At 41.4% G+C, this 27835-nt stretch overlaps 1 protein-coding gene across 1 annotated transcript in view; it reads right to left on the reverse strand.

Moving 5' to 3' along the window:
• Window positions 1-784: 784 nt before the first annotated feature.
• Window positions 785-27835, reverse strand: part of rbmx2 (RNA binding motif protein X-linked 2) — a 31280-nt gene continuing 4229 nt past the window's right edge. Inside the window, exons 2-7 of the mRNA XM_072270628.1 lie at window positions 25846-25961; window positions 17489-17540; window positions 15672-15801; window positions 13083-13275; window positions 11827-12479; window positions 785-6905 (exon numbers count right to left, since the gene is read on the reverse strand). Of these exons, the coding sequence (XP_072126729.1) occupies window positions 11860-12479; window positions 13083-13275; window positions 15672-15801; window positions 17489-17540; window positions 25846-25961 (1111 nt within the window). The 3' untranslated portion in view covers window positions 785-6905; window positions 11827-11859. The remainder of the gene's footprint in view (window positions 6906-11826; window positions 12480-13082; window positions 13276-15671; window positions 15802-17488; window positions 17541-25845; window positions 25962-27835) is intronic.

Here is a 27835-nt window from a genome sequence, read left to right on the forward strand (position 1 = left end):
CGAATCCACACAGATTGTGGTCTTCCGGTGAAGAAGTCGAGGATCAAGTTGCAGAGGGAGGTACAGAAGCCTAGGTTCTGTAGCTCAAAACATACTTCGATGAACCATTTGTGTGAGCAACCAACACACCCAAGGGTGTGCTGGAGACAGCCTGCAAGAGTAACCACACATTCTGGTGCCAACATATCATGCCCACAATGTTCAGCAGAACAATACAATATACATTCATCTACATACAGGCTAAAATTTACGGTAAATAGCAAACTGTTGGAGGAACTCAACTGGTGGAACAGCACATGTAATAAGAAAGGAACTGTCAACACTTTGGGTTGAGACCTTGTATCAGCAGTCTTTTGTGTCTGCAGTTTACATCGTTCAACTAATATACAACCACACGCTTTTGTGCTGTGGGAGGAAACAGGAGCAGCTGGCAGAAACCCAGGAGGCCACTCCACTCAGACAGCACCAGGAATCAAGACTGAAATTGTGTCACTGGAGCTACAAGACAGCAGCTCCACCACTGTAACCCAAAACTAATTAATTCCAAAAATGAGATCATGCAGGAATGGGGCCAGTTGGCTTTTTTGATGACTAAATTTTTGGCGATGACCCATTTTAGCATGAGGTCCTATATTTTTAAAACTCTGTATAGTGTGCACAAATCCAAAGCACTCATGAATTTAAAGGTGATTAATTAATGATTTTTAGCCATCAACAATTTCAGTTCAAGCAAAAGTCGATTCATTTTAACTTTAATGTGAATTAATGATTTAATTAACTTAAGTAGTACAAAATGCTTTACCATTCCATATACTTGTACAGACATAGTCAGCATTTTCTGAAGCATGTCCCAAGTTTCATTCAAATCTGTGCCTTTCTTTTTTCATGATCCTTCCAGTGCACCTGTTTTGTTGTTCTTCAAAATATCAGCAGCACAGAAACAAACTGTGTGAGATAAGCAGTGTCACTACCATAACAAGTTAACAGGACTAGTATTAAATATCACTTTGCATCATCACAGTTTGTTCTGTCTTTTTGCCTGTAATAATTTTGATGTCAAGGTATTGCATGCACATCTTTTAGGATCCTGATGCAATCTTGAAACATTCACATGCTCTCTTCTCCCTGCTGCCATCAGGAAGAAGATACAGAGCCTCAGGACCCACACCACCCGGTTCAGGAACAGTTATTACCCCCTTAACCATTTGGGTCTTGAACCAGAGAGGATAAGTTCACTCAACTTTACTCACTGCAGTACAGAACTGGCTCCACAACCTATGGATTCACTTTCAAGGACCCTTCATCTCAGATTCGTGATATTTATTGATTTTTTTTATTATTATTTCTTTTTTTTTTCTCTTTCTGTATTTGTGCAGTTTGTTGTATTTTGCACACTGGTAGTTTGCCCGTCCTGATGGGCGAGGTGGGTCATGGATTCTATTGTTTTTTTCGTATTTTTGTGATTGCCCATAAGAAAATGAATCCCAGAGTTGTGTATGGTGACATAGATGTACTTGATAATAAATGTACTTCAAACTTTGAATTCCTTTCCTTACACAGATACCGCTCAACCCGTTGAGTAACTATTTTTTATCTAGTATCTAGTTTAGAATGAGCTGCATTTTTCTGCCTAAACACTGGGAAACTTATTTAATCTTTAGTCTCAGGTCCTCTCTCTCACCGACTATTTATTTACCGAGTGACATTAATCAAATCCTCAGAATATCAGGTAAACTTTGAGGCAGGGGAAGACAGAGGGGCCAGGATGTAATTCTTGTGGCGTCAAATTACAACGTACAGGATGGATTTAGTCATAGAATCATAGAGCACAACAGCACAGAAACAGACCCTTTGGCCCATCTAGTCCATGCCAACTGTTATTCTACCTCATCCCATCGATCCTTACCTGAACCATACACCTCCACACCCTTCCCATACATGTACTTAGCCATGCTTCTGTTAAGTATTGCAACCAAACCCACATCTACCATCTCTGCTAGCAGCTCATTCCACACTCTCACCACCCTCCAAGTGAAGAAATTCCACATCAGGTTACCTGCAGATATTTCATTTTTCACTCTTAGCCTATGACCTCTAGTTTTAGCCTCACTCAACTTCAGTGATAAAAGCCTGCTCACATTACCCTTTATCTGTACCTCTCATAATTTTGTAAACCTCTATCAAATCTCCACTCATTCTCCTATGCTCCAGGAATAAAGTCCTAACTATTCAATCATTTAACTTAGGTCTTCAGGTCCCAGCAATATCCTTGTAAATTTTCTCTGTACTCTTTAAATCTTGTAAGTTTTTCTGTAGTTATGAACAGAACTGAATATAATACTACAAATTTGGCCTTGTCATCATGTTCAACTTCAACATAACATCACAACTCATGTACTGAATGGTTTGATTTATGAAGGCTTATGTGCCAAAAGCTGTCTTTGCAACACTATCTGGGATAGAAGCAATTGTGCATCTGTATTCCCCGAACCCTCTGTTCTACCACATTCATCAGTGCCCTACCGTTCATTGTTTGTCCTCCAAAAGTGCAACACCTAACTTAGCTGCATTAATTCCATGTGCCACTTTCCAGCTTGAACAACATTCCTCACTACCGCACTCGTGGTTAAGGATGTTTTAAATGCCTCTGCCAGGATCCCTGCAATTTCTGCCCTAGCCTCCCACAAGAACTGAGAACACCTTGTTAGGGCCGGGGTACTTATCAACACTAATTTACCTCAAATAGCATATCCTCTTCTGTAAACCATATATGGTCCATGACCTCACTGCTGTTTTACCTCAGTTCTATTGACTGAGATGCAAAAAGTCAATTTAAGATCTCCCCCATCTCTTTCAGTACCACGTATAGATGACCATGCTGATCTGCAAGAGGACCAATTTTATTCCTTGCTGTCCTTTTGCTCTTAATATATCTGTAGAAGCCTGTGGAATTCTCTGTTACTTTATCTGACAGAGCAACCTCCTATTTTTTAGTCCTCCTGATCCCCCTCTTATATGTTCTCCTGTATTTCTTATACTCAAGCATCTCATTTGCTCCTGGTGTCTTTACCTGCTATGAACCTCCTTCCCCTTAGCCATGGCTTCAATATCCCTTAAAAACCAAGGTTCCCTTACCCTGTTAGCCTTGCCTTTTATTCTAACACATACAAACTCTGTCCTCTTAATATCTCACTTTTGAAGGCCTCCCACTTACTAAGCTTACTGTGCCAGTAAACAACCTAATCTACACCTGCCAGATCCTTTCTAATGCCAGTAAAACCGGCCTTTCGCCAATTCAGAATCCTAACCTGAGAACCACTCCTATCCTTCTCCATAATTATCTTGAATTAATGGAATTATGATCACTAGATACAAAGTATTCCCCCACACACACTTCTATCACCTATCCCGTTTTATACCCTAATAGGAAATTCCAGTCCTGTACTCAGTGGTCACCTTTTAGGAACCTCCTGTAGCTAATAAATTAGCCACTGAGTGCATGTTTGTGGTCTTCTGCTGCTGCAGCCCACCCACATCAAGGTTTGGTGTTGTATGTTCAGAGGTTTTCTTCTGCACACCACTGTTGTAATACGTGGTTATTTGACTTACTTCCCCTTCTTGTTAGCTTAGTCATTTTCCTCTGACTTCTATCATTAACAATGTGTTTTTGCCCACAGAATTGCCACCATTCATTGGATGTTTTTGGTTTTTCTTTTGCACCATTCTGTGTAAGCTCCAGAGACTGTTGTGTGTGAAAATCCCAGGAGATCAGCAGTTTCTGAGATACTCAAACTGCCCCACCCCACCCCACCAATAATGATTCTGTGGTCAAAGTCACTTAGATCACATTTTTCCTCATTCTGATGTTTGGGGAGCAAATGAACCTTTGACAATGCATGCTTTTATGCACTGAGTTGCTGCCACAAGACTGGCTGATTAGATATTTGCTTTAATGAGCAAATGAAACTAATAAAGTTGAAACCGAGAGTATATTGATTAAGGAAACTTTCTTGAATACATTTGACAAACTCTATCCTATCCAGTCCTTTTACAGTAGGGGAGTCTCAGTCAATGTGTGGAAAAGCCGAAATCACCTACTATGACATTATTTTTCTTGTCACTGTTTGCTATCTCTTGACAAACCTGCTCCTTTACATCCCACTGAGTACTGGCTGGTCTACAATATAATCCCATTAACGTCGTCATCCCTTTCTTATTCCTCTGTTTCACCATTTAGCCTCGGTAGATGAGCTCTTCAGTCTGTCCATTTTGAGCACTGCCATGAAATTTTCCCTGACTAATAATGCCACCCCTCCACTTTATATCATGTCCAAAACAATTGAATCCTGGAACACTGAGTGGCCAGTCCTTCCCCTCCTGCAACCAAGTCTTATTAATGGCTATGTTGTCATAGTTCCACAGGCTGACCCATGCTTTATGATTCATCTGCCCTACCTGAAATTGAAATGGACAAAACTAGGAACATTATTTCCACCAGCTCAACCTTTCGATTCCCGTCCTTGTATGTAGGCTTAACAACATTTTGCCCTCTATCTACCCTGGCACTCTGCAACTCTAGTTTAATCACCCCCTGCCACCCCATACAACACTAGCAAACCATCCCGCATGGATATTAGTCGCCCTCCAGTTCAGGTGCAAACCACCTCATCTGTACAGGTCCCACTTGCCCTGGAATAGAGCCCAACGATTCAAAAATCTGGAGCCCTCCCTCCTGTATCATCTCCTGAGCCGCGTGTTAATTTGTATTACCTTCCTATTTCTGGCCTCACTAGCACGTGGCTCTGGTTACAATCCTGAGATCAGACTCTGGAAGTCCTGTCCTTCAACTTAGCACCTAGCTTCCTGAACTCTCTTTATGGGACCTTGTCACCCTTTCTACTTGTCATTAGTACCAGCATGAACAACGACCTCTGTCGGCTCACCCTCCACTTAAGAATGCTATGGACTCTATCAGAAATGTCCCTGCACCTGGCAACTGGAAGGGAATGTCCAATCCAGGAATCTGGTTCTTCTCCACAGTATCTTCTGTATGTTCCCCTAACCAACGAATCCCCTATCATGATTGTTCTCCTCTTCTCCCCCTTCCCTTCTGCGCCGCTGAACCAGACACAGTGCCAGAGACCTGGTTACTATGGCTTTCTTCTGCTAGGTTGTTTCTTCCCCTCCCCCCCTATCCATCACAACACTATTCAAATAATACTTGTTACTGAGGGGGGCACCCACAGTGGTACCCTCCACTGCCTGTTTATCCCCTTTTCCTCACCCAGTTACCCGTGTCCTGCATCTTAAGTATAACTACCTCCCTGTATCTTCTGTCAATCAACCCCTCACTCCCTAATGATCTGGAGTTCATCCAGCTCTGGACCCCTAACACGGTCTATGAGAAGCTGCAGCTGGATACTCTTCTTATAGGTGTAGTCAACAAGAATACTAGAATACTGGAAAAAGAAGGGTCTCAGCCCAAAACATTGCCTGTTTACTCTTTTCCATAGGTGCTGCCTGGCCTGCTGAGTCCCTAAAGCATCTTGTGTGCGTTGCTTCGGATTTCCAGCACCTGCAGACGTTCTCATGATAGGGATACTGGAGGTCTCCCCGTCATCCCACATCCTCCAAAAGGAGAATTCTACTGTCTTGCCTCATATTCTCACTGCTCCAATTGTGGAATAAGAAAGAAAGAGACTTGCCAGAGACACACCTCAGCCTCTGCCTCTCCTCGCCAAAGCTTCAAGCTCCCTCACTCTAACCCTGTCAAACCCTCATAATGGCCACTCTTGAACTGGCCACTCTGCTTACACCTAACTTCTTTTTATTGGCCCTTGCCAAGTTCCCAACTTCCCAACAATCTCAAGTGCTGCCAAATGTCCCAACTGGCCCTGCTCGCTTTAAATCTTACAGTCACTCACCACAACAGCTTGCACTACCTCAAGCCCCCTTCCCCACACCAATTCAGTTCTTGATCCCTGGTAGTTAATCTTAACTAAATGCAAATATAAACATCAGCTACAGCAATTTAAGAAAACTGTCATCTCAGTGGAAAAGTGGCAATAGTACAGTGGATAATTTTAATTCCTTCCAGGTCACAAAAGGTAACCCTTATGCAAGAAAAGGAAACAGCTCTATAGATGGCATATAATGGTTCAAATAAATGAAAGAAAAATTGTACCAGAGGATCCTTTTACAACCAATGGATCAGAATTCATGAACAGCATTCCAATTTGAGTATTAAGGGACTTTTTAAAAATATGACAAAAGCTGAGTAATTGGGCACATATTGACAGAAAAACTGCTTGACATATATTCAAATAATTTGGCTTTTCATTAGAAGCTCCAATTTATATTACTCTTCAGCCTAATTTAGTCTCTTTATCATTAGCAATACATGTGGAAAAGCAACTATTTCATATTCAACCTGCAATTATGATAAAAAATATACACATTTTATTTTCTATACAAATTTAATCATAATATTCACAGTAATTGAAAACATATCAAAGGATCTTTGTTAAAAGATAATAACTATCATAATCCACTTTTATTAATATTCACAAAAATTGTACTGTTGCTGTTACATGACGTTCATCATACATTAATTAAAACTGTTCTTAAATGTGCAATGAAACAGTCTAACTTTTTGTAACATAAGCGAAACTGGGCTTTGCAAAATTGTTCCTAAACAACATCAGACTTCACACCTGAAAGAAGTCTGAAAACGAAGTCAAATGCATACTTATGAATCAGGAAGCAGACAGCTGCAAATACTGGACACCCACAATAAAAGCAGAAAGCATTGGAAAGACTCAGGTTAGTTAAATCAGTGCATCTGGATCCAAAGATGAGAAAATATTCGGAGTGTGGCCTTTCTTCAGTGTAGGAGAACACCTCATCTATCAAAAGAAATGATCAGGTTGAAACTTTAACTGTCTCGAGAGAGAGAGAGAGAGAGCTGCTGGATTTACTATTTATAACATTTTCTTTTCATATGCTGCCTGCAACATCGTGTTGTTTAGTTTTCTCTCTCAGATAGAGATTGACTGTGCATTTCCAGCATATTTTGTTTCTGTCAAGAGGGATCCCTCCTTACATACAAATTAAAGCTAAATATGACCATCAAATTGCATAAAGATGCAATAAATAAATGAGTTAATTTCTTATCTAATCTGAATTTTGTGGACAAACAATATTAGTCTGATGCAGCTAATTACCCGAGTTCAAAAGGGCCTAGAAGTAACGTTTGGCTAGCTGACAGAATTACTGACTCGTCAATATGATTCTTACCACCAATACTGCCAGTTTCTATCCTGGCTTCTATGACGTACAGCTGAGCCCAGCATCAGGGGGCTCCCTCCTAACATAGAATGGAAAAGCAGTAAGGGGCAGCCACTCCTAAGTCGTGCCAAAATGTAATTAAATAGCAGAAAAATGGAGCATCACATTACATTCTGTTTTTGATTGCCTGAAAGTTGATCACTGAACAAATGCTCATATAAATAGCAGCTATAGCAATTAAAGAAAATTACTATCTCAGATGCAAAGTGACAATGGGAGGGTGGTCAATTTTAATTCCTTCCAGGTCACTATAGGTAACCCTTGTGCAGAAAGAGGAGACTTTCTATAAGAGAAGTATAATAGTCCAAATAAACAAGAGAAAAATATACATCAGAAGATTCTTATACAGCCAATGGATGGGAATTCATGGCAAAAATCCAATTTGAGTATTAGGGACTTATTAAAATATTAAAAAAAGCTGAGTAACTGGGCAACTAATTCAATGATGGAGCCCTATCAGCCTACATGGTGGCATCTCTGAGCTGGCAACAGACCCATTTATTTAAATACACTTTAGAATATATTCATTAAACACTGAATGCCCCAGGAGGACAGCGGTTAAATAAAACTCCACAACCTTTGTGCCCAACTCTTTGATCAAGCCAACTTGCTTTTTGCAATTGTGGCCAGCCAAAAAGCTTCAGCTAGATAAGCTTCTGGCAAGTTGCTCTTCTTTACTCTTCACCTGTTGGTGCACAGTTAGTGCAGTGAGAATGGCTCCAGGGGCTGTGTTGTGTTCTACCTGCGAGATGTATTCTTTCTGGGTGACCTTCAGCCTCCTGATAACCACATTTACACCAGGTTCACCGAGTTGCAGCTCCTTGAGAACGTGTTAAGGAACTAGAGCTGCAGCTCAATAACCTTCAGCTCATAAGGGAAACTGAGAAGCTGATAGACAGGAGCTACAGGGAGGTAGTCATCCCTAGGTTGCAGGAGGCAAGTAACTGGGTGACTGTCAGGAGAGGGGAAGGAAATGTGCAGACAGTGCAGAGTACCGCAGTAGCCATTCCCCTCAATAAATAAATAAATATACCGCTTTGGATACTGATATGGGGAATGACCTTCTGGGGTCAGCCTCAGCGACTGGGTCTCTGTCACTGAGTCTGACGTTGTGACGGCGGGACGAGGAGGGGAGAAGAGGACTAGTGATAGGGGATTCCACAGGAGGAGGAGCAGGCACAAGATTCCGTGGACATGAAAGAGACAGTCACACAGAGCTAGGGTCAAGGACGTCTTGGATCAGGGCCACTGCATTTTAAAGGGGGAGGGTGAGCAGCCAAAGGTCTTAGAAACATAGAAAATAGGTGCAGGAGTAGGCCATTCGGCCCCTTGAGCCTGCACCGCCATTCAGTATGATCACGGCTGATCATCCAACTCAGAACCCTGTACCTGCCTTCTCTCCATACCCCCTGATCCCTTTAGCCACAAAGGCCATGCCTAACTCCCTCTTAAATATAGCCTATGAACTGGCCTCAACTGTTTCCTGTGGCAGAGAATTCCACAATGTCTTGATACATATTGGCAGTAATGGCATACACAGGAAAAGGACCTGAAGAGAGAATTTAGGGAGGTTGACTGGGAAAATCAGGTTGGTGCTGGATCCCAAGAGACAGAACTTGTAGAATGCCTGAGGTGGCTTTTCAGAGCAACAAGTGGTTGAGCCCACTAGGGGAAAGGCTATTCCGGATTGGGTGTCCTATAAAGAACTGGATTTGATGAGGGAGTTTAATGAAAAGCAACCCTTAGGAGACAGTAATCATAATATGATAACCTGCAGCCTGCAATTTGAGAGGGAGAAGCTAAAGTATCACCGTGGACAGTGGAGTAAAGGGAATTATAGAAGCATGGAAGAAGAGCTGGCCAAAGTTCATTACAATGGGACACTAGCAGGGATGATGACAGAACAGCAATGGCTGGAGTTTCTGGGAGAAATTTGGAAGGCGCATGATGTATACGTCTCAAAGAGGAAGTATTCTAAAGGCAGGATGGCACAACTATGGCTGACAAGGGAAGTAAAAAATAACGTAAAAGTGAAAGAGAGGGCATATAATAGAGCAAAAATTAGTGGGAAGTTAGAGGATTAGGAAGCCTTTAAAAACCAACAGAAGGTACCAAAAAAAACCATAAGAAGAGACAGATGAAATATGAAGGTGACCTAGCCAATAATATCAAAAGTGATACCAACATTTTTTCCAGATATATAAAGAGTAAAAGAGGGGTGAGAGTAGTAATCAGACCGCTGGAGAATGATGCTGGAGAAGTAGTAATGGGGAAAAAGGAAGCGGCAGATGAACTAAATAAGTATCTTGTATTCATCTTCACTGTGGAAAACACTAGCAGTATTCTGGAGGTTCAAGGGTGTCAGGGGCAGAAGCGAGCGCAATTGCTATAACGAGAGAGAAGTTGCTCGGGAAGCTGAAAGCTCTATAGGTAGAGAAGTTATCTGGACCAGATGGACTACACCATTGAGGTGAAAGAGGTATCTGAAGAGATTGTGCAACATTAGGAATGATCTTTCAAGAATCACTAGATTCTGGCATGGTTCTGGACAACTGGCAAATACCACTCCACTCTTCAAGAAGGGAGAGAGGCAAAATAAAGGATATTATTGCCCATCTAGCCTGACCTCAGTTGTTGGGAAGATGTTAAGTCAGCTGTTAGGGATGAGATATTAGATATACTTGGAGGTACAAGATAAAATAGGCTGACCAATTAGAAGATTGGGCAAGGAAGTGGCAGATGGAATACAGTGTCTGGAAGTGTACGGTTATGCACTTTGGTAGACGGAACAAAAGCAAAGACTATTTTCTAAACAGACAGAAAATTCAAAGATCCGAGGTACAAAGGGACTTGGGTGTCCTCATGCACAATTTCCTGAAGGTTAAGAAGGTGAATGTAATGTTAGCATTCATTTCGAGGGCACTAGAATATAAAAGCAAGAATGTAATGCTGAGGCTTTATAAGGCATTGGGGAGGCTTCACTTGGAGTATTTTGGGCCCCTTTTCTAAGAAAGGATGTGTTGACATTGGGGAGGGTTCAGCAGAGGTTCAGAAGAATGATTCTGGGAATGAAAGGGTTATTGAATAAGGAGCATTTGATGGCTATGGGTCTCTACTCACTGGAATTTAGGAAAATGGGGGGGCCAGGTGGAATCTCATTTAAACCTATCAAATGTAGGAATGCCTAGGTAGGGTGGTTGTGGAGGAGATGTTTCCTATAGTGAGGGGGGGGTCTAGGACCAGAAGACACGACTACAGAGCAGAGGGACATCCATTTAGAACGAAGATGAGAAGGAATTTCTTTAGCCAAACGGTGGTGAATCTATGGAATTCATTGCCACAGGTGGCTGTGGAGGGGAGGTTATTGGGTGTATTTAAGGGGCAGGTTAATAGATTCTTGATTAGTCAGAGTGTGAAAGGTTATGGAGAGAAGGTAACAGCATGGGGTTGCAAAGGAAAATGGATCAGCCATGATAAAATGGCAGAACAGATTGGATGGACTGAACGGTATAATTCTGCTCCTATTTCTTATGCACAGTTGTAACTCACTGAGGAAAATGATCACAATGGAGCATAGAAACAATAGCACTGAAGTATCAGGAAATAAACTGTATCTTGAAATGTCATGTCATTGGTTTCCTGTGCAATAAATTATACGCACAGCTACGTCTTTGGTGTTTATTCTAGAGCACAGAGTTCATAAGTCTTTCTTATTTGATAATTCTCTACTTAGAGGAAGTAAACATTTTATTGTTTATGATGGTCCAAATCTATAACTCCCAAAAATGTTCCATTGTAGAGTGCGATATCAGCAGCAATACAAAATGGAGTCAAAAAAGATGGAATTTTTTTCTATAAATGGTCCTAATATTCTTCATCCATTCTTGTTGTAATTTTACAGGTATGTTAAACACCTAAAACCCTTTGAAGACAACAGCAGCATTCTCACATTAAATTTAATGATGGAACTATTTTCTATTTAACCTGGTACTATAAATATCAGATAAGAGATGTTAGAAATGTTAGTAATTAGAAATTTACAGAATCTAGTGAATACATGCCCATCCTGGGTGGAATGCAGTGACGACCACCAATTCTAAATCTTTGTTGAGCTAACTGGTCTTAACTGGATGAGATTTGGGTATTGCCCTGCTTTATTGTCTCTTAGGGTCACTAATCAGGAGGATTTTAAGGGATAGAAATAGGAAAAACACATTTAAATGCTATGTTTACACAAGTTATCAAACAGATATCTTCAAACCATATTTACAGGAAAGGCCTTGCAATATTAACAGATCTTTCATGTTCCTTGATACTTGCATAAATTCTTTAAATATATAGAGAGATTGCTAAAAATACAGAGTATGAACAAGCAGATAATACCAGAACTTTTTAAAATTCTGCTTACTTTAACTTGGATTAAAATGAAACTCTGAACATTTGATTTGACTTCAAATGGTAAAATAAGATTTAGTTTACCCGTAGTAAGCTTCTCATTTGCTTCTTTTATGATCAGTCCCTGTGGTCATCTTTTTCTTTATAACGACTGCCATTGGTGTGCTTACTTCTCCTCTCTTTAGTCTTGGCACTCTCACAATCGGAATCCCTCTCCTCTCTCCTGTTGTGATCATTCTTCCTGTACTTGTCTCGATCATCATGCCTGTTCTCAGACCTCTCTTTTCTCGGCATTTTCTCTCGTTGGTAACTCTGTCTTTCCTCTTCATGTCTTGTCTCTCTCCCATCACTGTGGTTGCATCTTGAGTCTCTACTTGACTTTTCACTGCATGATCCTCGGCTGTTTTGATCATTTCTTCGCCGCTCGTCCCTCTCCAAGTTCCTAGACTGATTTCTCTCATCCCATTTCTCTCTATTTCTCATTTCATCTACTCCATCTGAGTGCTTTCTTTTACTTGTTGTTCCTCTTTGGTCAACACTGCGGTCTCCATGACAGTCTCGGTTTGTGTTGGCATACTTCTCATATCCCTCATCCTCCCTTTCTCTCTTAATTCTTACTGCTGGTGTAGGCGAATGACTTTGGAGAGAGGACTTGGCGAATTGTTTGGAGCTTTGTTCCTCCTTTTCCAACTTCAGTTTTTTCTCCTTTTTTTCTTTCTTCTTCTTCTTTTTCTTTTCTGGAAATCAAATATATTCAGGTAATTCTGTGTTCAAGACAGAGACAACGGTAGCTGCAAAATATGGAAATTTCTAGAAACCATCAGTAACCACTATTCATGGGGATATGTAGCCAAGTAAAGCACTGTATTTAATGCCAATTTGAGGAAATCACCAGTTTGATAATTCCATTACCAGTGCGGCGGCAAAATCTGTAAATTTATTGGTGTAACTTGATGCAAGTCAGTGTTGAGAGAGAATTTTTATCCTCACTTTGTCATTAAATGAGTATGGATGGGTGCTTAATGCTTGGCAGATACTAGGTTGGCTGAGAGGCCAACTCCCATGCTATACAACACCATGAATCTCTGAGAATAGTTCCATAATTTCTATCTCCAATACCTCCAAGACTAATTCTTCCTGGTACTCTGGGATGCAGATCAAACCCTAGGGATTCGTCAGCTTTCAGTCCCATTAATTTCTTCAGCACTACTTTTTTTTTAGTATCAATAATGATTTCCTTTAATTCTTCCATTCTCTGACATTAACGGGAAGTTATGGTCAATGGCCTCCCTGTAATGACATCCCTGGAAAAGGTTCACCCATTAATTCCCTTTTCATACCTTTTTTCCGTTTTTTAGTTGGCACCTCACTAGCAATCTCGTCAGAGGACTCAGAGGACACTGACGCTGGAGGAGGTGCTTTTGGTCCACAGCCTTCCTCTCTCAGTGTTCTTGTCACATCATCGATATCATCTCCATCTTTTGGAGGGCGATAATTGGCTACATGGTCAACACGGATTGTCCTTCCCTTAATCTAAAAGGTGAATATGTGTAGGTTACAAGAACGTGAGCTAGTAGTCTACATTCAGCTGATAGTTCAAATCATGTTTACCCTGCCTTTTCCATAACTCTTTGGACCTGGCTTTGTTAGACCTTGGCCTTCAAAGGTTTATATTATTCTTATCTTCCTTGAGTTGTGATGGTGCTTCTAGTCAAGAATATTAAAAATTTATTAACTCCTGAGGCTCCTTGAATTTTAATCAAATCAGTCATGGTGTTTTCCAGTAGGAAAACAAAGAGACTCTGACTGTGGCAGCAAAGGGACACAGAGTAATTCAGCAAGGAAGCAAGCCCTTCTGCCCAACCTGTCCTTGCTGATCAAGGTGCTCATCTCAGCTAGTCCCATTTGCCCATGTTTGGCCCATATCCCGCTCCACCTTTCCTTTCCTTGTATTTATCCTAATGTTTTTTAAGCATTATTTGCACCTGTCTCTACCACTTGCTCTGGCAGCTTGTTCCATTTCTGTACCACCCTGTCTGCATGAAGAAGTTTCCCTTCCGATTCCTTTTGAATCTTTCTCCTCTCACCTTAAACCTATACCCTCTAGTTTTTGGTTCTAAAGTGCCTTGAAAAAGTATTCAGCCCCCACAACTATTTTCACCTTTTACTGCCTCATTTTCTGAATTTAAAATATATTGAAGTAGGAATTTTTAAGCTAATCTACAATATATTGTGCACCATGTCAAATCAAAAGAAAAAATCTAATACTTGTTACCAATTTACTAAAAATTAAAAACCAAAATTGTGAGGTTGCAAAAGTACTCCTCTCCTTTGTAATTACTATGCTAACCTTCCTCAGCTGCAATACTGTATATTACCTGACCAACTCACTCAACTTGTGAGCATACTGTAGAAAACTAGAGGATCATCTATTTTCAATGAACTCATAATAAATACTCTCTGTTAAGTCCAACAATACAGTAAATTTTCAACAGAACCAACTAAAATGAAGACAAAAGAGCATTCAGGACAAGTGTGGAAATGATAATAGAGAAGCACAAATCTGGGGAAGGGTATGAGATTATCTCAAAGATAATTCTCGGTTAAATTGATCAATATCCCTGCCTGTAATACTCATTTATGTGAACAAAGGGTTGGGGGCTGAATACTTTTACAAGACCCTGTATTTCCCTGGGAAAAAAAGACTGCGTGCATTTATCCTATCCTTGCCCCTTATAATAGGCCTTGGTCATTAACTCCAGCCTGTATGAATAGAATCACCACAGGAAGTGCATGTCTAAAAATATCGGTTCAGCTTTAGCTTCAAGTCTTTCCTGCCCATATATCCATAGAAATATAGAAAACCTACAGCACAATACAGGCCCTTCGGCCCACAAAGCTGTGCTGAACATGTCCTTACCTTAGAATTACTAGGCTTACCCATAGCCCTATATTTTTCTAAGCTCCATGTACGTATTCAAGAAGTCTCTTAAAAGACCCTATTGTTTCCACCTCCAACACTGCCACCGGCAGCCCATTCCAAGCACTCACCACCACTCTCTGCATGAAAAACTTACCACTGACAGCTCCTTTGCACCTACGTCCAAGCACCTTAAATCTATACCCTCTTGTGCTAGCCATTTCAGCCCTGGGAAAAAGCCTCTGACTATCCAAACGATCAACCTGCCATAGTTTGCACCATATAAGATGGTCATCTAGGCTAGGGCTGGAAGATGACTTCTGACAATAAAATTCAGCCAGAAAGCAACAAATACTTGTAGGATTACAGGAAAAAAATTTTTAAAGAGTAAATGTATTAGGACAAATGAATCTAAATAAAGTCAGCCTGAGAAGTTACTTGGAGAAGAGCAGGAATGAGCAAATGTGGTGTTTCCATACAACATGCACTATACTGTAAATTTCCTGAAAAGTTTTACATTGAGTAAATCAGAACAATGCTGACCCACTGAATGATACAGTTTGAATAAGCCGGAAATTTAATTATTGAATTTGTACCATGTACCAAGAGCCTTCTAATATAAAAACTACTCCCAAAACATTATCATCTTGGTCCTCTAGGGCCAAGGAAGCAAGTACATTATCACTTGGGCTGTTGTTAATGCACATCCCTCAAGGAAAATAGCTAAAAGGTTTAAATGGATCATGTTAATAGTAGATAGCTTTCTAATTTTCTTTTGTTTGCAGGGTAAAATAGCATTTACAAGTTTCACAGATAAATCTGTTGTTAGTTTAAAATAAATAGCAGCTTATTTCTAATGTAATTATGAATGCAGATTGGTGCAGAGTTCAAATGGATTCGTTGCTTTTCACATTGGACCCAGATCAAGCCTGCCTTTACGGAAAGGGGCAGAGGTATACGAGGTGACATTCAAGGAAGTACGTGATCCAATTCTGACTTCTACACTCACCTTGATTCCATTAAAGTTGTCCACAGCTAAAATGGTGCTCCTCTGATCTTCATAGCAGAGAAAGCAGAAGCCTTTTGACTTCCCGGTCTTCTTGTCTCGCACAAGGTTGATGTTAACAACCTCCCCATACCTGTCACAAGGAAATTAATGGTTCACTGGATATCATCCCCTCTTCCAACTGCAGCTTCATCAGATATTGTGCAGCCCCCAACTCCTCCACAGCAATCTCATCTGTACATGTTGCATCGCACTCAGCAGTCCTTCACTCAGCTTGATTGGAAGGGGTTAACCTCTGATTTCTTCCTCACCCACCTCCACTCTGCAGTATCCCATCAATCCCGGGTAGGGGTGGTGAGGAGGCAAAATCAGAAAGGTAAATTAAGAAAATTGCTGTTGATTCCTGTCACCAATTCTGCACATTCTTACTGGAATTGACATCAGAAACACAGTACATTATTACCTCATAATACACAAACTCCATTATATGTACTGTTTATGATAAATCCTATTCCTCCATCTTCCCTTTTTTTTTACACCAGTCCACAGCCTCAATACAATTAAGCCTTGTCTGGCTATTCACATCAACCCCTCTTCCAGACTTATTTTCCACAGCATAGCCCCCTCGCTGCTTTTCTTTTCATTTCAGAAGGTTCAGTCAATTCAAGTGATTACCCTCCCTACATCTCTCTGCCTTCCTCCTTTACCTCTGCCTTTAAACTTTTTTGAGACTATGTGGTTACTTATTGTTGCTCTCTTCAAGGAAATATTTGAAATGTTTCATCACATTTCATTCATTACACAATGAAAGATCAATTATCTAAGGCCGCCAAACTGGCACTTAAGGGGTATGGCTGGGCTGACAGTGGGGCACAGTTGAAAGAGTTCCCAGCCCAACATCACATTAGCTGGTATTTAGGCGGTACTAGAGTAACAGAGAAACATTACTATCAAACTGTCAAGAAGGTGCTGGTGTGAAATTGTGCCACCTACAGGGAGTAAACTACATTGTTTTCACAAATACTGAAAAGATTAATCAAACACATTATTGGTGCTTGTAAGAACCTTAGAAATAGCATCAAGAGTGAGCCATTAAAAGTTCTTTGTGCCTGCTCTACCACTCAATAAGACCATTTCTGACTTTCACTTCCGTGCCATTTTCCTGCACCTTCTGATTCCCCTAATTTCCAAAAACTTACCAGTCTCTTTTTAGAATGTATTTCATGATTGAGCTTGCAGGCCCTTGTCCAGCTGCGAGGGACTACACTGCTGATTGTTGGGACAAGATAGATTTAAAACTGTACTGCACTTTTCAGAAGGTCGATTATGTACAAGAGCCTCCTTTGTTGTGCTACACCTGTTGTGACATAGGAAGTGAGGCTGACTATGCACAACAACATCCTGCTTTCCCACTGAACAGCTGCTCCACATAAACAAAGATCCTTGCTTAATCTTTAGGTGATCTAAATTAAGGCTACAATTGCCAGAGAGAGAGAGAAACTGCTGTTAAATGCTCAAGGATAAACTTCAAGTGATGATCAAAATGAGTTTAGATGTGCTGCCTCTGTGGTTGAATATAGTCAATAGTCATAGTCATACTTTATAATCCCGGGGGAAATTGGTTTTCGTTCGGGATTAATAAAGTATGACTATGACTGATATGACTTGATTATAATATCCTGATATTATAATCAAGACTTAGATTTGTTTGCTAGCCACTTAGTTAAAGTACACAAATAGGACACATCAGTGTAATGTCATGTCAGTGTGATAATGGCCTCAGCAGGGGAATAATGAAAAATATGAAGAAAACTACTCACTGTGAAAACACACAGATAATATCCCCTTCTGTTAATTCATAAGGCAAGCCACCTAGGAACAAGAGAGAAAGATAATACTTACAGATAAAACCAAACTCATATGTCTGATGTCAAACTTTACAAAAACAATAAATTTGCACAATTAGAGCTACACTAGTTTCAGTAGCTATAAAATCTGATGTTGACAGTCTGCATAACTTATAATAGAAATCCACGTGAGAATGGAAACAATTAGCAACCTATTGTGAAATAATTATTTTCAGCAAAGAATGCAATAATTTCTCTTGAGAAACTGACCTGATAACAAATATCTATTCAGCATTTTTCTTCCACAGTACCTACACAGTGCTGTGGTAAATGAGAGGCTGATACTGTTTTAAATATTTATTTGATCAATTTAATTTTACTGTTAGGTTTTCTTAATTCTATAGTTTTGATTTGCAGTGGTAAACAAGTGGTAACAAGAAGCTTGCCGCTTCCCAGATAATTAGCTGACAAGTTATTGCCAATCATCTCAGAAATGATAGCACTGGGAATAAAAATCTGTCGATTCTGCTTATGCATAACATGTTTTAGCACACCCAACAGAATCTTGTAAATCTTTTTCTGCACACTTTCCAGTTTAGTAAGCTACGTCAGGGTAACCAAGACGGAGTACAATACTCAAGTGTACTTACACAGCAGACATTTCTGGAGAAAGGATTAATATGTCCTTTCAGAAATCTCTCCATCTATCTTTGAACACAAGCAGTAAACAAATTACAACTGTCTTATGTGCACTTTTTAATATCCTATGGAAACAACAGGAATACTGCAGATGCTGGAAATTCAAGCAACACACATCAAAGTTGCTGGTGAACGCAGCAGGCCAGGCAGCATCTCTAGGAAGAGGTACAGTCGACGTTTCAGGCCGAGTGTCCTGACGAAGGGTCTCGGCCTGAAACGTCGACTGTACCTCTTCCTAGAGATGCTGCCTGGCCTGCTGCGTTCACCAGTAACTTTGATGTGTGTTGCTAATATGGGGTGTATGGGGTGTCAGGGAGGGGTAGCACCTCTGGTGGGGGAACATGTCGCGTCCTTTTCAGGGCGGTTAGTCCACCTTTGGTCCCCACCTGGCACTCAGCTCTCACCTGTGGCTCCCCGTAGCTGTTTGCATGCGACAGCGGCCACACCCCGGGCAACGGCTTCGACAAGCCGGCTAAACCAGGTGAGGGTAGCCGACGGGTCTCAAACCCTCGGTGTGATAGGGAGTTGTCTATCCCAGCATGTGAAGACAGACTCTGGCGGATTGAGCAGACGAGACCTATGGAAGGTCCAACGGTCAAGAAGGCGGTCTCTGCAAGCATCGTGGAACATGTAGAGCAGGACAAGACACAGAAGACGTCCTGGTCATCCGCTGCGCCTAGTCCCATCTCCAGCTGTCTAGACTCTGTCTTGCCACTGGATCCAGATGGGAATTGGGAAGAGAGAGTGAGGCTGACGCTGCGCAACTCTCCCTCACTTAAATCCAAATCACGTGCTAGTCTCGACACCATCATAATGGTGTCGAGGTCCTCATCGACGTCAACGATGGACGAACAACCTAATATCCTATGGAGTGGTTTTGAAGTTTTTCCATTTGAATATACGATAGTGATGATTGCAACAGTGGCTAAAGTTCCTGGTGGAGGTGAAGCTTCACTGTAGTTGGCAGGGTGCTTGACTATGGACTTTACTCAGAATCCACCAAGTTCAGTGGCTATAGAATGATGAGGAATAGGATAAAGGTGACACAAGAGCTCAGGGGCAACTTTATATTTAATGTTATAGTATAGAATCAGGAATCAAGCTGACATAAAATGTATGCAGCTTGAAGAACTTTCTCCCCCCACCTTGAGTGTGTTCCCCAAGTCACACTGCAAATGTTGCTGTGAAAGAAGCCATTGAGCACCACTCCATTTGGAGTGACAGAGCAGCAATGATTATCCTTGATAAAGGCCTCTCTGATTCTCACAGATACATAGGTTAAATTGCCTTTCACCTGACTGGAAGTACACCACTGCATTCTTCCCATTTCTCTGTCTCCTTTGTACCTGTCCTGATGATGCCACTTCTCATGCTAATGTTTATGATTTTTAAAAAAATTCAAGATGCAGCACAGTAACAGCCCAATGAGCCTACGGTGCCCAATTACACCCCTGTGACCAATTAACCTACTAACCGGTACACCTTTGGAATGTGTAAGGAAACCTATGCACGGAGAACATACAGACTCCTTATAGACAGCAGCAGGAAGTCTTTTCTCAACTGAGTTTCCCTCTCTACCATATTTGACAGGACCTTTGACTGTCACCTTTCCACTCTCCACATTCATGCTCACATCCCTTCTCCTGCCTTTCCTCCATCGCTCCCAGAACCAGACCACAGCTGACCTTGTTCTTCATTTCTAGTCAGCAGTCTTCACTTTTAGTGGATCACTCTCCATCCCACAACACCTTCCCATGAAGCCAGAGGAGCTTTGTCTTCCTTCTTGCCTCTCCCAGTCCAAAGGCACACACGCCTCTTCCAGGTACAGCAGAACTTTACTAGTTATTCTTTACGTATTTGCTGCTCACATTGTAGTTATGCCTCAATTGAATAGACTTTACTACTTACAACCTTAATATACATGAGGAGTAAAAATTGTTACGTCACGTCTCCGTCTAGATGTGCAATGAATAGTAATTTATAATAAATAGTATGGACAACATAACATAGAAATACTGTTGCGTCAGCATGAGTTAAGTAGTCTGATGGCCTGGTGGAAGAAGCTGTCCCGGAGCCTGTTGGTCCTGGCTTTTATGCTGTAGTATTGTTTCCCGGATGGTAGCAGCTGGAATATTGTGGTTGGAGTGATTCGGGTCCCCAATGATCCTTTGGTCCATTTTTACACACCTGTCTTTGTAAATGTCCTGAATAGTGGGAAGTTCACATCTACAGATGAGATGGGCTGTCGGCACCACTCTCTGCAGAGTCCTGTGATTGAGGGAAGTACAGTTCCCATACCAGGTAGTGATGCAGCCAGTCAAAATGTTCTCAATTGTGCCCCGATGGAAAGTTCTTAGGATTTGAGGGCCCACACCATCTGATGTGAAAGAAGTGCTGTTGCGCCTTTTTCACTACACAGCCAGTATGTATAGACCATGTGAGATCCTCAGTGATGTTTATGCCAAGGAACTTAAAGCTGTTCACCATCTCAACCCCAGATCCATTGATGTCAATGTCAATAGGGGTTAGCCTGTCCCCATTCCTCCTGTAATCCACAACCAGTTCCTTTGTTCTTGCGACATTGAGGGACAGGTTGTTTTAATGACACCACTGTGTCAGGGTGATGACTACTTCTCTGTAGGCTTCCTCATTATTGTTTGAGATTAGGCCACTCAGTGAGTGTCATCAGCAAATTTAATTAGCAGATTGGATCTGTCATGGGTATACAGAGAGTAAAGGAGGGGGCTTAGTACACAGCCTTAAGGGATTCCTTTGTTGAGGGTCAGAAGGCAGAGGTGAGGGAGCCCACTCTTAGCACCTGCTGGCAATCTGACAGGAAGTCCAGGATCCAGCTACACAAGGCAGGGTGAAGGCCAATGTCTCTGAGCTTCTTGTCAAGCCTGGAGGAAATTATGGTGTTGAATGCTGAATTTAGTCTAAGAACAGCATTCTCATATAAGCATCCCTCTTCTCCAGATGTGTAAGGACGGTGTGTAGAGCTGTGGCTATTGCATCATCTGTCGATTGGTTATGTCGGTAGGTGAATTGTAGGGGATCCAGTGTGGGTGGTAGCATGCTGCAGATGTAGTCCTTGACCAGCCTCTCAAAGCATTTGCTTATAGATGAGGGTAGTGCAGTGGATGTGATCTATATGGATTTTAGTAAGGCATTTGACAAGGTTCCACATGGTAGGCTTACTCAGAAAGTTAGAAGGCATGGGATCCAGGGAAGTTTGGCCAGGTGGATTCAGAATTGGCTTGCCTGCAGAAAGCAGAGGGAGTACATTCCGATTCGAGGGTTGTGACTAGTGGTATCCCACAAGGATCGGTTCTGGGACCTCTACTTTTTGTGATTTTTATTAACGACCTGGATGTGGGAGTAGAAGGGTGGGTTGGAAAGTTTGCAGACGACACAAAGGTTGGTGGTGTTGTGGATAGTGTAGAGGATTGTCGAAGATTGCAGAGACATTGATAGGATGCAGAAGTGGGCTGAGAAGTGGCAGATGGAGTTCAACCCGGAGAAGTGTGAGGCGGTACACTTTGGAAGGACAAACTCTAAGGCAGAGTACGAAGTAAATGGCATAATAATTGGTAGCGTAGAGGAGCAGAGGGATCTAGGGGTACATGTCCACATATCCCTGAAAGTTGCCTCACAGGTGGATAGGGTAGTTAAGAAAGCTTATGGGGTGTTAGCTTTCATAAGTTGAGGGATAGAGTTTAAGAGTCGCGAGGTAATGATGCAGCTCTATAAAACTCTGGTTAGGCCACACTTGGAGTACTGTGCCCAGTTCTGGTCGTCTCACTATAGGGAGGATGTGGAAGCACTGGAAAGGGTACAGAGGAGATTTATCAGGATGCTGCCTGGATTAGAGAGTATGCATTATGATCAGACATTAAGGGAGCCAGGGCTTTACTCTTTGGAGAGAAGGGAGAATGAGAGGAGACATGATAGAGGGATACAAGATATTAAGAGGAATAGAGTGGACAGCTAGCGCCTCTTCCCCAGGGCACTACTGCTCAATACAAGAGGACATGGCTTTAAGGTAAGGGGTGGGAAGTTCAAGGGGGATATTAGAGGAAAGTTTTTTACTCAGAGAGTGGTTGGTGCATGGAATGCACTGCCTGAGTCAGTGGTGGAGGCAGATACACGAGTGAAATTTAAGAGACTACTAGACAGGTATATGGAGGAATTTAAGGTGGGGGGTTAAATGGGAGGCAGGGTTTAAGGGTCGGCACGACATTGTGGGCCGAAGGGCCTGATGTGCTGTACTATGTTTTATGTTCTATTATTGAGGTGAGGGTGACAGGACGCCAGTTGTTCAGACATATTACCTTGGTCTTTTTTGGTACTGGAACAATGGTGGATGTTTTGAAGCAGGAGGGCAGTCTATACTGGGAGAGGGAGAGATTAAAAATGTCTGTAAACACACCTGCAAGTTGTGCCGTGCACATCCGGTCCCGCAGCTTTGCGACTGTCCACTTGTTGGAAATACCCATGTACTTCGGCCTCAGACATGACAGACCTGCAGGTCGCATTAGCTGTAGGTCTCCTCAGGGGCTCATCAGTATTGGCGACATCGAATCACCGTCTCCAAGTGCAGAATACGTTATAATTTTATCCAAACACTTCTGTTCATTCTGACAATGTGACCCTGAGGTCTACTTTGATTTCCCCGCCCTTGGCCTTCTACAGCATTAGAGCAAGCTCAAGAACATCATTCAACAAGACACAATAGCTAGTTCTAGACTGAATAGAGTAGCAAATATTTCCACCTTTGCTGTTTTTAGTAAATTCCAACATTTTCAGCTAATTGCACAGACTGTTTACACCTTCTTCAGTTCCTTGCTCTCTATATTGTCCTGCCCAGGCTTGCGTATCTAGACAACTAGGATACAACCTCCATGGTCAAATGACGGACGGAGGCCTCAGACTCAGCCTTCTTCAGACCAACGTATTTGTTTATTTGCTTTACTACCATCTCCTTTCACTTTGCACAATCATGTCTTTGTGTGATTTAGTCTCCTCTCCTTTCTACCTTCTACAGACTTTTCACCTTTTGATCCTTCCATCCCTTTTCCTGCATTTCAAAAGCCATTTATCTCTAATTATGGCTGATCCCCAATTATGCTTCTCTCCATATTTCCAATATTTCTAATTTGTCTTTTTTTTAGTTCTATGCTTAAATATCTGACACCAATAACAAAATGTTAGGGGGGAGCAAACTTGCATAACAAAAAGGAGGTTCTTTGCACAAAAACCAAAACATTTACTAATTGATAACCACCTAAATTAATTAAGAAAACTTCCTGAAAACATTGATTATGGTGGATTCCATTACTTTGTTAATTATGGCAAATAAGACTTTGCAATGAGCTGTGAAGTTCTCTTAAAGATTCCTCTGCAATCAGTTCAAAATTGTCAATTCCGTTAGACAGAGGAGAGGTGACAAGTTTCAATACCAGGAATTAGAATGTGAAGGTTCTGGCTGAGAAGTAAAATTTGACAGTTACACTGAAGAACTTTTTTATGAATTGCAGGATATTAATCAGAGCTACAGGAGCAAATTCCTTTAAGCAAAGAATGCAGCTCAGTTCACTGAGACATTTAGCACTTGTTACAACAGGATATAATCCAGTATAATGAGTTATCAAATTAAAACTTTGATCACAGATCTTATATAGCTTTATACCCATGACTGTGTGGCTACTTACAGCTCCAACACCATATTCAAGTTTGCTGATGTCACCGATGTTGTGGGCTGTATGAAAGGTGGTGATGCGTCAGCGTACATGTGAGAGATTGTAAATTTGGCTGAGTGGTGTCGTAACAACAACCATTCACTCAATGTGAGCAAGACCAAGGAAATGATTGTAGACTTCAGAAGGGGGATACCAGAGGTCAATGAGCCAGTAATCATTGGAGGATCAAAGGTGGGGAAGGTCAGTAACTTTAAATTCCACTGTGTCACTCTCTCAGAGGACTTGTCGCATAAACGTAATTGCAAATAAACCACAACAGCACCTCTACTTCTGCAGGAGTCTTTGGACGTTTAGCATGACATCAAAAACCTTGACAAACTTCTATAGATGCGCAGTGGAAAGCGTATTGACTGGCTACATTATAGCCTGGTATGGGAACACCAATGCTCTGAATGGGAAATCCTACAAAAGGTAGTGGATTTGGCCCAGTACATCACGGGTAAAGTCCTTCCAAACATTGAGCGCATCTACATGAAAAGTTGTCATAGAAAAGCAGCATCCATAATCAGAGGTCCTCACCATCCGGGACAGCTCTTTTCTTGCTGCTGCCTCAAGTAGAAGGTACAAGAGCCTCAAGACTCACACCATCAGGTTCAAAAACAGTTACTACCCCTCAAACATCAGACTCTTGAACAAGAGGATAACTACATTCATCTGTTCAGATGGTCCTACTTTAAGGACTCATTATCTTGTTATTTCATGCTCTTGCTGTTTATATTCGCATTAGTACAGTTTGTAGCCTTCTATGCTCTTCTTGATTTTTCATTGATTCTATTTAGTTACTATTCTATAGATTTGCTGAGTATGCCCACAAGAAAAATAATCTTGGGGGTTGTATGTGGTGACACTTATGTACTCTGATAATAAATCTACTTTGAACTTAGATCTACATTAATTAGAGAGGAAGTCTGATGAACTAGAAATGAAAAGCAGCCAAATGGAAGAAAGTGCTTCTTTTCACTATGAAATAAGACAGCTGTCCAGAAGTGAATGAAGTGGTAGAACCATTTCTAAACTAAAACATCTTAAGCCATTTTATTTATGAAATACATTTAAACAGAGGATGTAGAATTATTCTTACAGAGAATGTAAAATCATTCCTTCAAAGCCACGAAGACTTTAATAAATATGACCGATGGGGTTAATGAATAATTATACCTAAACTCAGAAAGCTAAGTCTTTGCAGTCTTAGAAAGTGTGCTTCGAAAAGTGTGCGATTACATGAATAGGCTAGGGAAACAGAGTAATGTTCCAGTTTAAAACACTGAACTATAGTTATGCATAAGTTACGTAGTTTCAACCACTACTTCAAATCACTCAGACTGTTGCCAGACATTTTTAAGTGGAGAGATGATTAAAAGTGAACAACTAATGTGAGCCACATAAAATACGATGCATTAACCCAAGACAGATATCAATTATTCACACAAATAGTTATAATAGGATCAGTCTTGAAGCCCACTTACATCTTGATGTACAGTAAGTATCCAGAGTTCACTCAGCAACTATCAGGATGGCAGTTAGAAATCCAAGTTGATGTGTGTGAATTACAGCCACAAACAGACGTCCTCTCAGAAGACAATGAATTAGCATGTCGGAGATTGAACCTCCAGAATAATAGTCCGTCAGTAATAACAGTGACTAACAACAGCCCCATGCCATCAGCCTTGTTCATTTAAATCTATGATTTTCATAGATTAAAATGAACAAGGGTGATGGCATGGGGCTGTTGTTAGTCACTTCTCAATTAATTCTGGAATTTGGACAAAAATTTCATGCAATTGAGACTTAATCATCTAAATAAAGATGAATTCAATTTTATTTAGATAGTAAACGAGCCAATGCCAGGAGGCTGCAAAAAGGTTCACTTACCCAGGAAGACCCACGCACTGTCCTTGTACTCTGAGTGCCAGGATACTTTGTCTTGAATGCCCAGCTGTGCCTCTCTTTCATTTAACTCATTGATGAGCTTCACTTTTGTGAGTGCACTATGTGGGTTTAAAAAAGAGCAGTTGCTTAAACACCAACACAAATGTGCCTCTGCAACTAAGCAGCAATCTGCTGAGTTTACACACTTACACACTTCTTCCTCAGCCAACTGAATCAAAGCATTTCAGAATAATCTCTGTCACTAAGACCATGTATTTCTAGTTCAATACAACAATCTTCTCCACTTAACTTCATCCCTACTAATTATTATCACTTCTCAACTTCACATTCCCAGAGCAGCCACGTTCAACAGTTAGTCCAGCTGACTGGAGACAGCTGTAGGAGGAAGATTGATATTGAGTGCCATCCATCAATCACTCAATATTTAAACAGTTCTAAGTATAAACCTCCAAAAATACATTACATTTGCATATCTAAGTGACAAAAAAATCAGAATTTCCATGATTGCAAACCTCAGGCATGAACAATTTTATTACTTGTTGTTTATTCGTGGCATTAATGCTTCCCAAGTCCATATCCTCCAATATCATTTTACATCAAGGTGCTGAGCAACTTTCGTCAAAAATTCATCATCCTGACTAATGATTATGGTTCAGCATTAGATTTGTATTCTATTCTTCACACTGTATAAAATCTCTAAATGTTGGTTGGAAAATCGCTGAAAAAGAGAGGCTGAGATATGGCAGGAAAAGGCGGAGTCAAGGGATGATGGCGCTAAACAGCGACTCTTTTGCTTGCATCTTCGGAAACAGCTTTATTTCTATCTTTGATATCTTTTTTTTCCCCTTAAAAGGTTCTTTTGAAGACCCTGATCTGGAGTTACGAGCTGACTTCGGTTCTTTGCGGGGATGGGACGCTCCCCAGGGCCTCACGACCGGCCGCTTTTCAATATGCCAAGGACGCAGCCTGGGAAGCTAGCATGCCTTCAGGGTGCCGGATTCTCATGGCTCTGGAAGCCGGCTGATTCAAGGCTGGTGCTGCCACCACCGACTGATGCGTGGCGGGAGAGCAAGGAAGACCAGGAGCAGTGGGCTGGCTGTTAGCTGTGTGCCCAGACGCAACAGACTCTTAACGCCATAAATCAGCGAGTTGTTTTGTTATGTCTCCTCTCTCGCTGTGAAACATGGACAATTCTTTTTCGAATACCAGGTGAACGAGTACTCTTTGCGGTACTGCAAGACTGTGTCTTTACTGATGCTTTGCAGCATGCTTGAGTGCTCGGTGTGAGGTGCTGATGCTTTTTTGCTGGTGGGGAGGGGTGGAGGTCGTTGCTTTGCTGCTGCTTGTGCGTGGGAGGGGGAGAGTCGGGAGTCTAGCATTTAACTGTCAATTCTTTGGGGTGCTCCTCTGTTTTCGTGGATGTTTGCAAAGAAAACAGGATGTATATTGTATACATTTCTGATATTAAATGTACCCATTGAAACCTATTGAAGATGTGCAAGTCAGAGTGAAGGGATTTAGGATGTTTTGGATGGAGAGATTTCACAACATCTGTCTAAGCAGTAGCCACTGTTACATTTATACTCAAATTCCATTTCTTGGAGATTTGACTGTTAATGCAAGTTTCACTCCAACAACTAACGAAGTTCATCTTCTTGCACAGATCCATGCAGTTAAGGAGGGCTTTCTTCCTCCAGTCTTGTAGGTTCTGAGATAGGTAACGAGGCTAAAGTAAGATCACACACTATGCCGCACATGGGCAAGAGGTTCTTGGACAGTTGTAGGCCACTTACAATGGAGTTATTACACTCTTAAGGAGGTTCAAGAAACAAGATTAAAATGCTCCTGTGTGCTGGTTATCACTTACTTAACATGACTGAGGTTACACTACTTACTTTGGGACTCTGATTACCAGGTGTACGACTGCCCATTGGTGTTGACCAAGTTTAATGAGAGTCTAAATTCTGGGGAT

Source organism: Mobula birostris, chromosome 10 (assembly GCF_030028105.1).
Source record: "Mobula birostris isolate sMobBir1 chromosome 10, sMobBir1.hap1, whole genome shotgun sequence".
Classification (NCBI taxonomy): Eukaryota; Metazoa; Chordata; class Chondrichthyes; order Myliobatiformes; family Myliobatidae; genus Mobula; species Mobula birostris.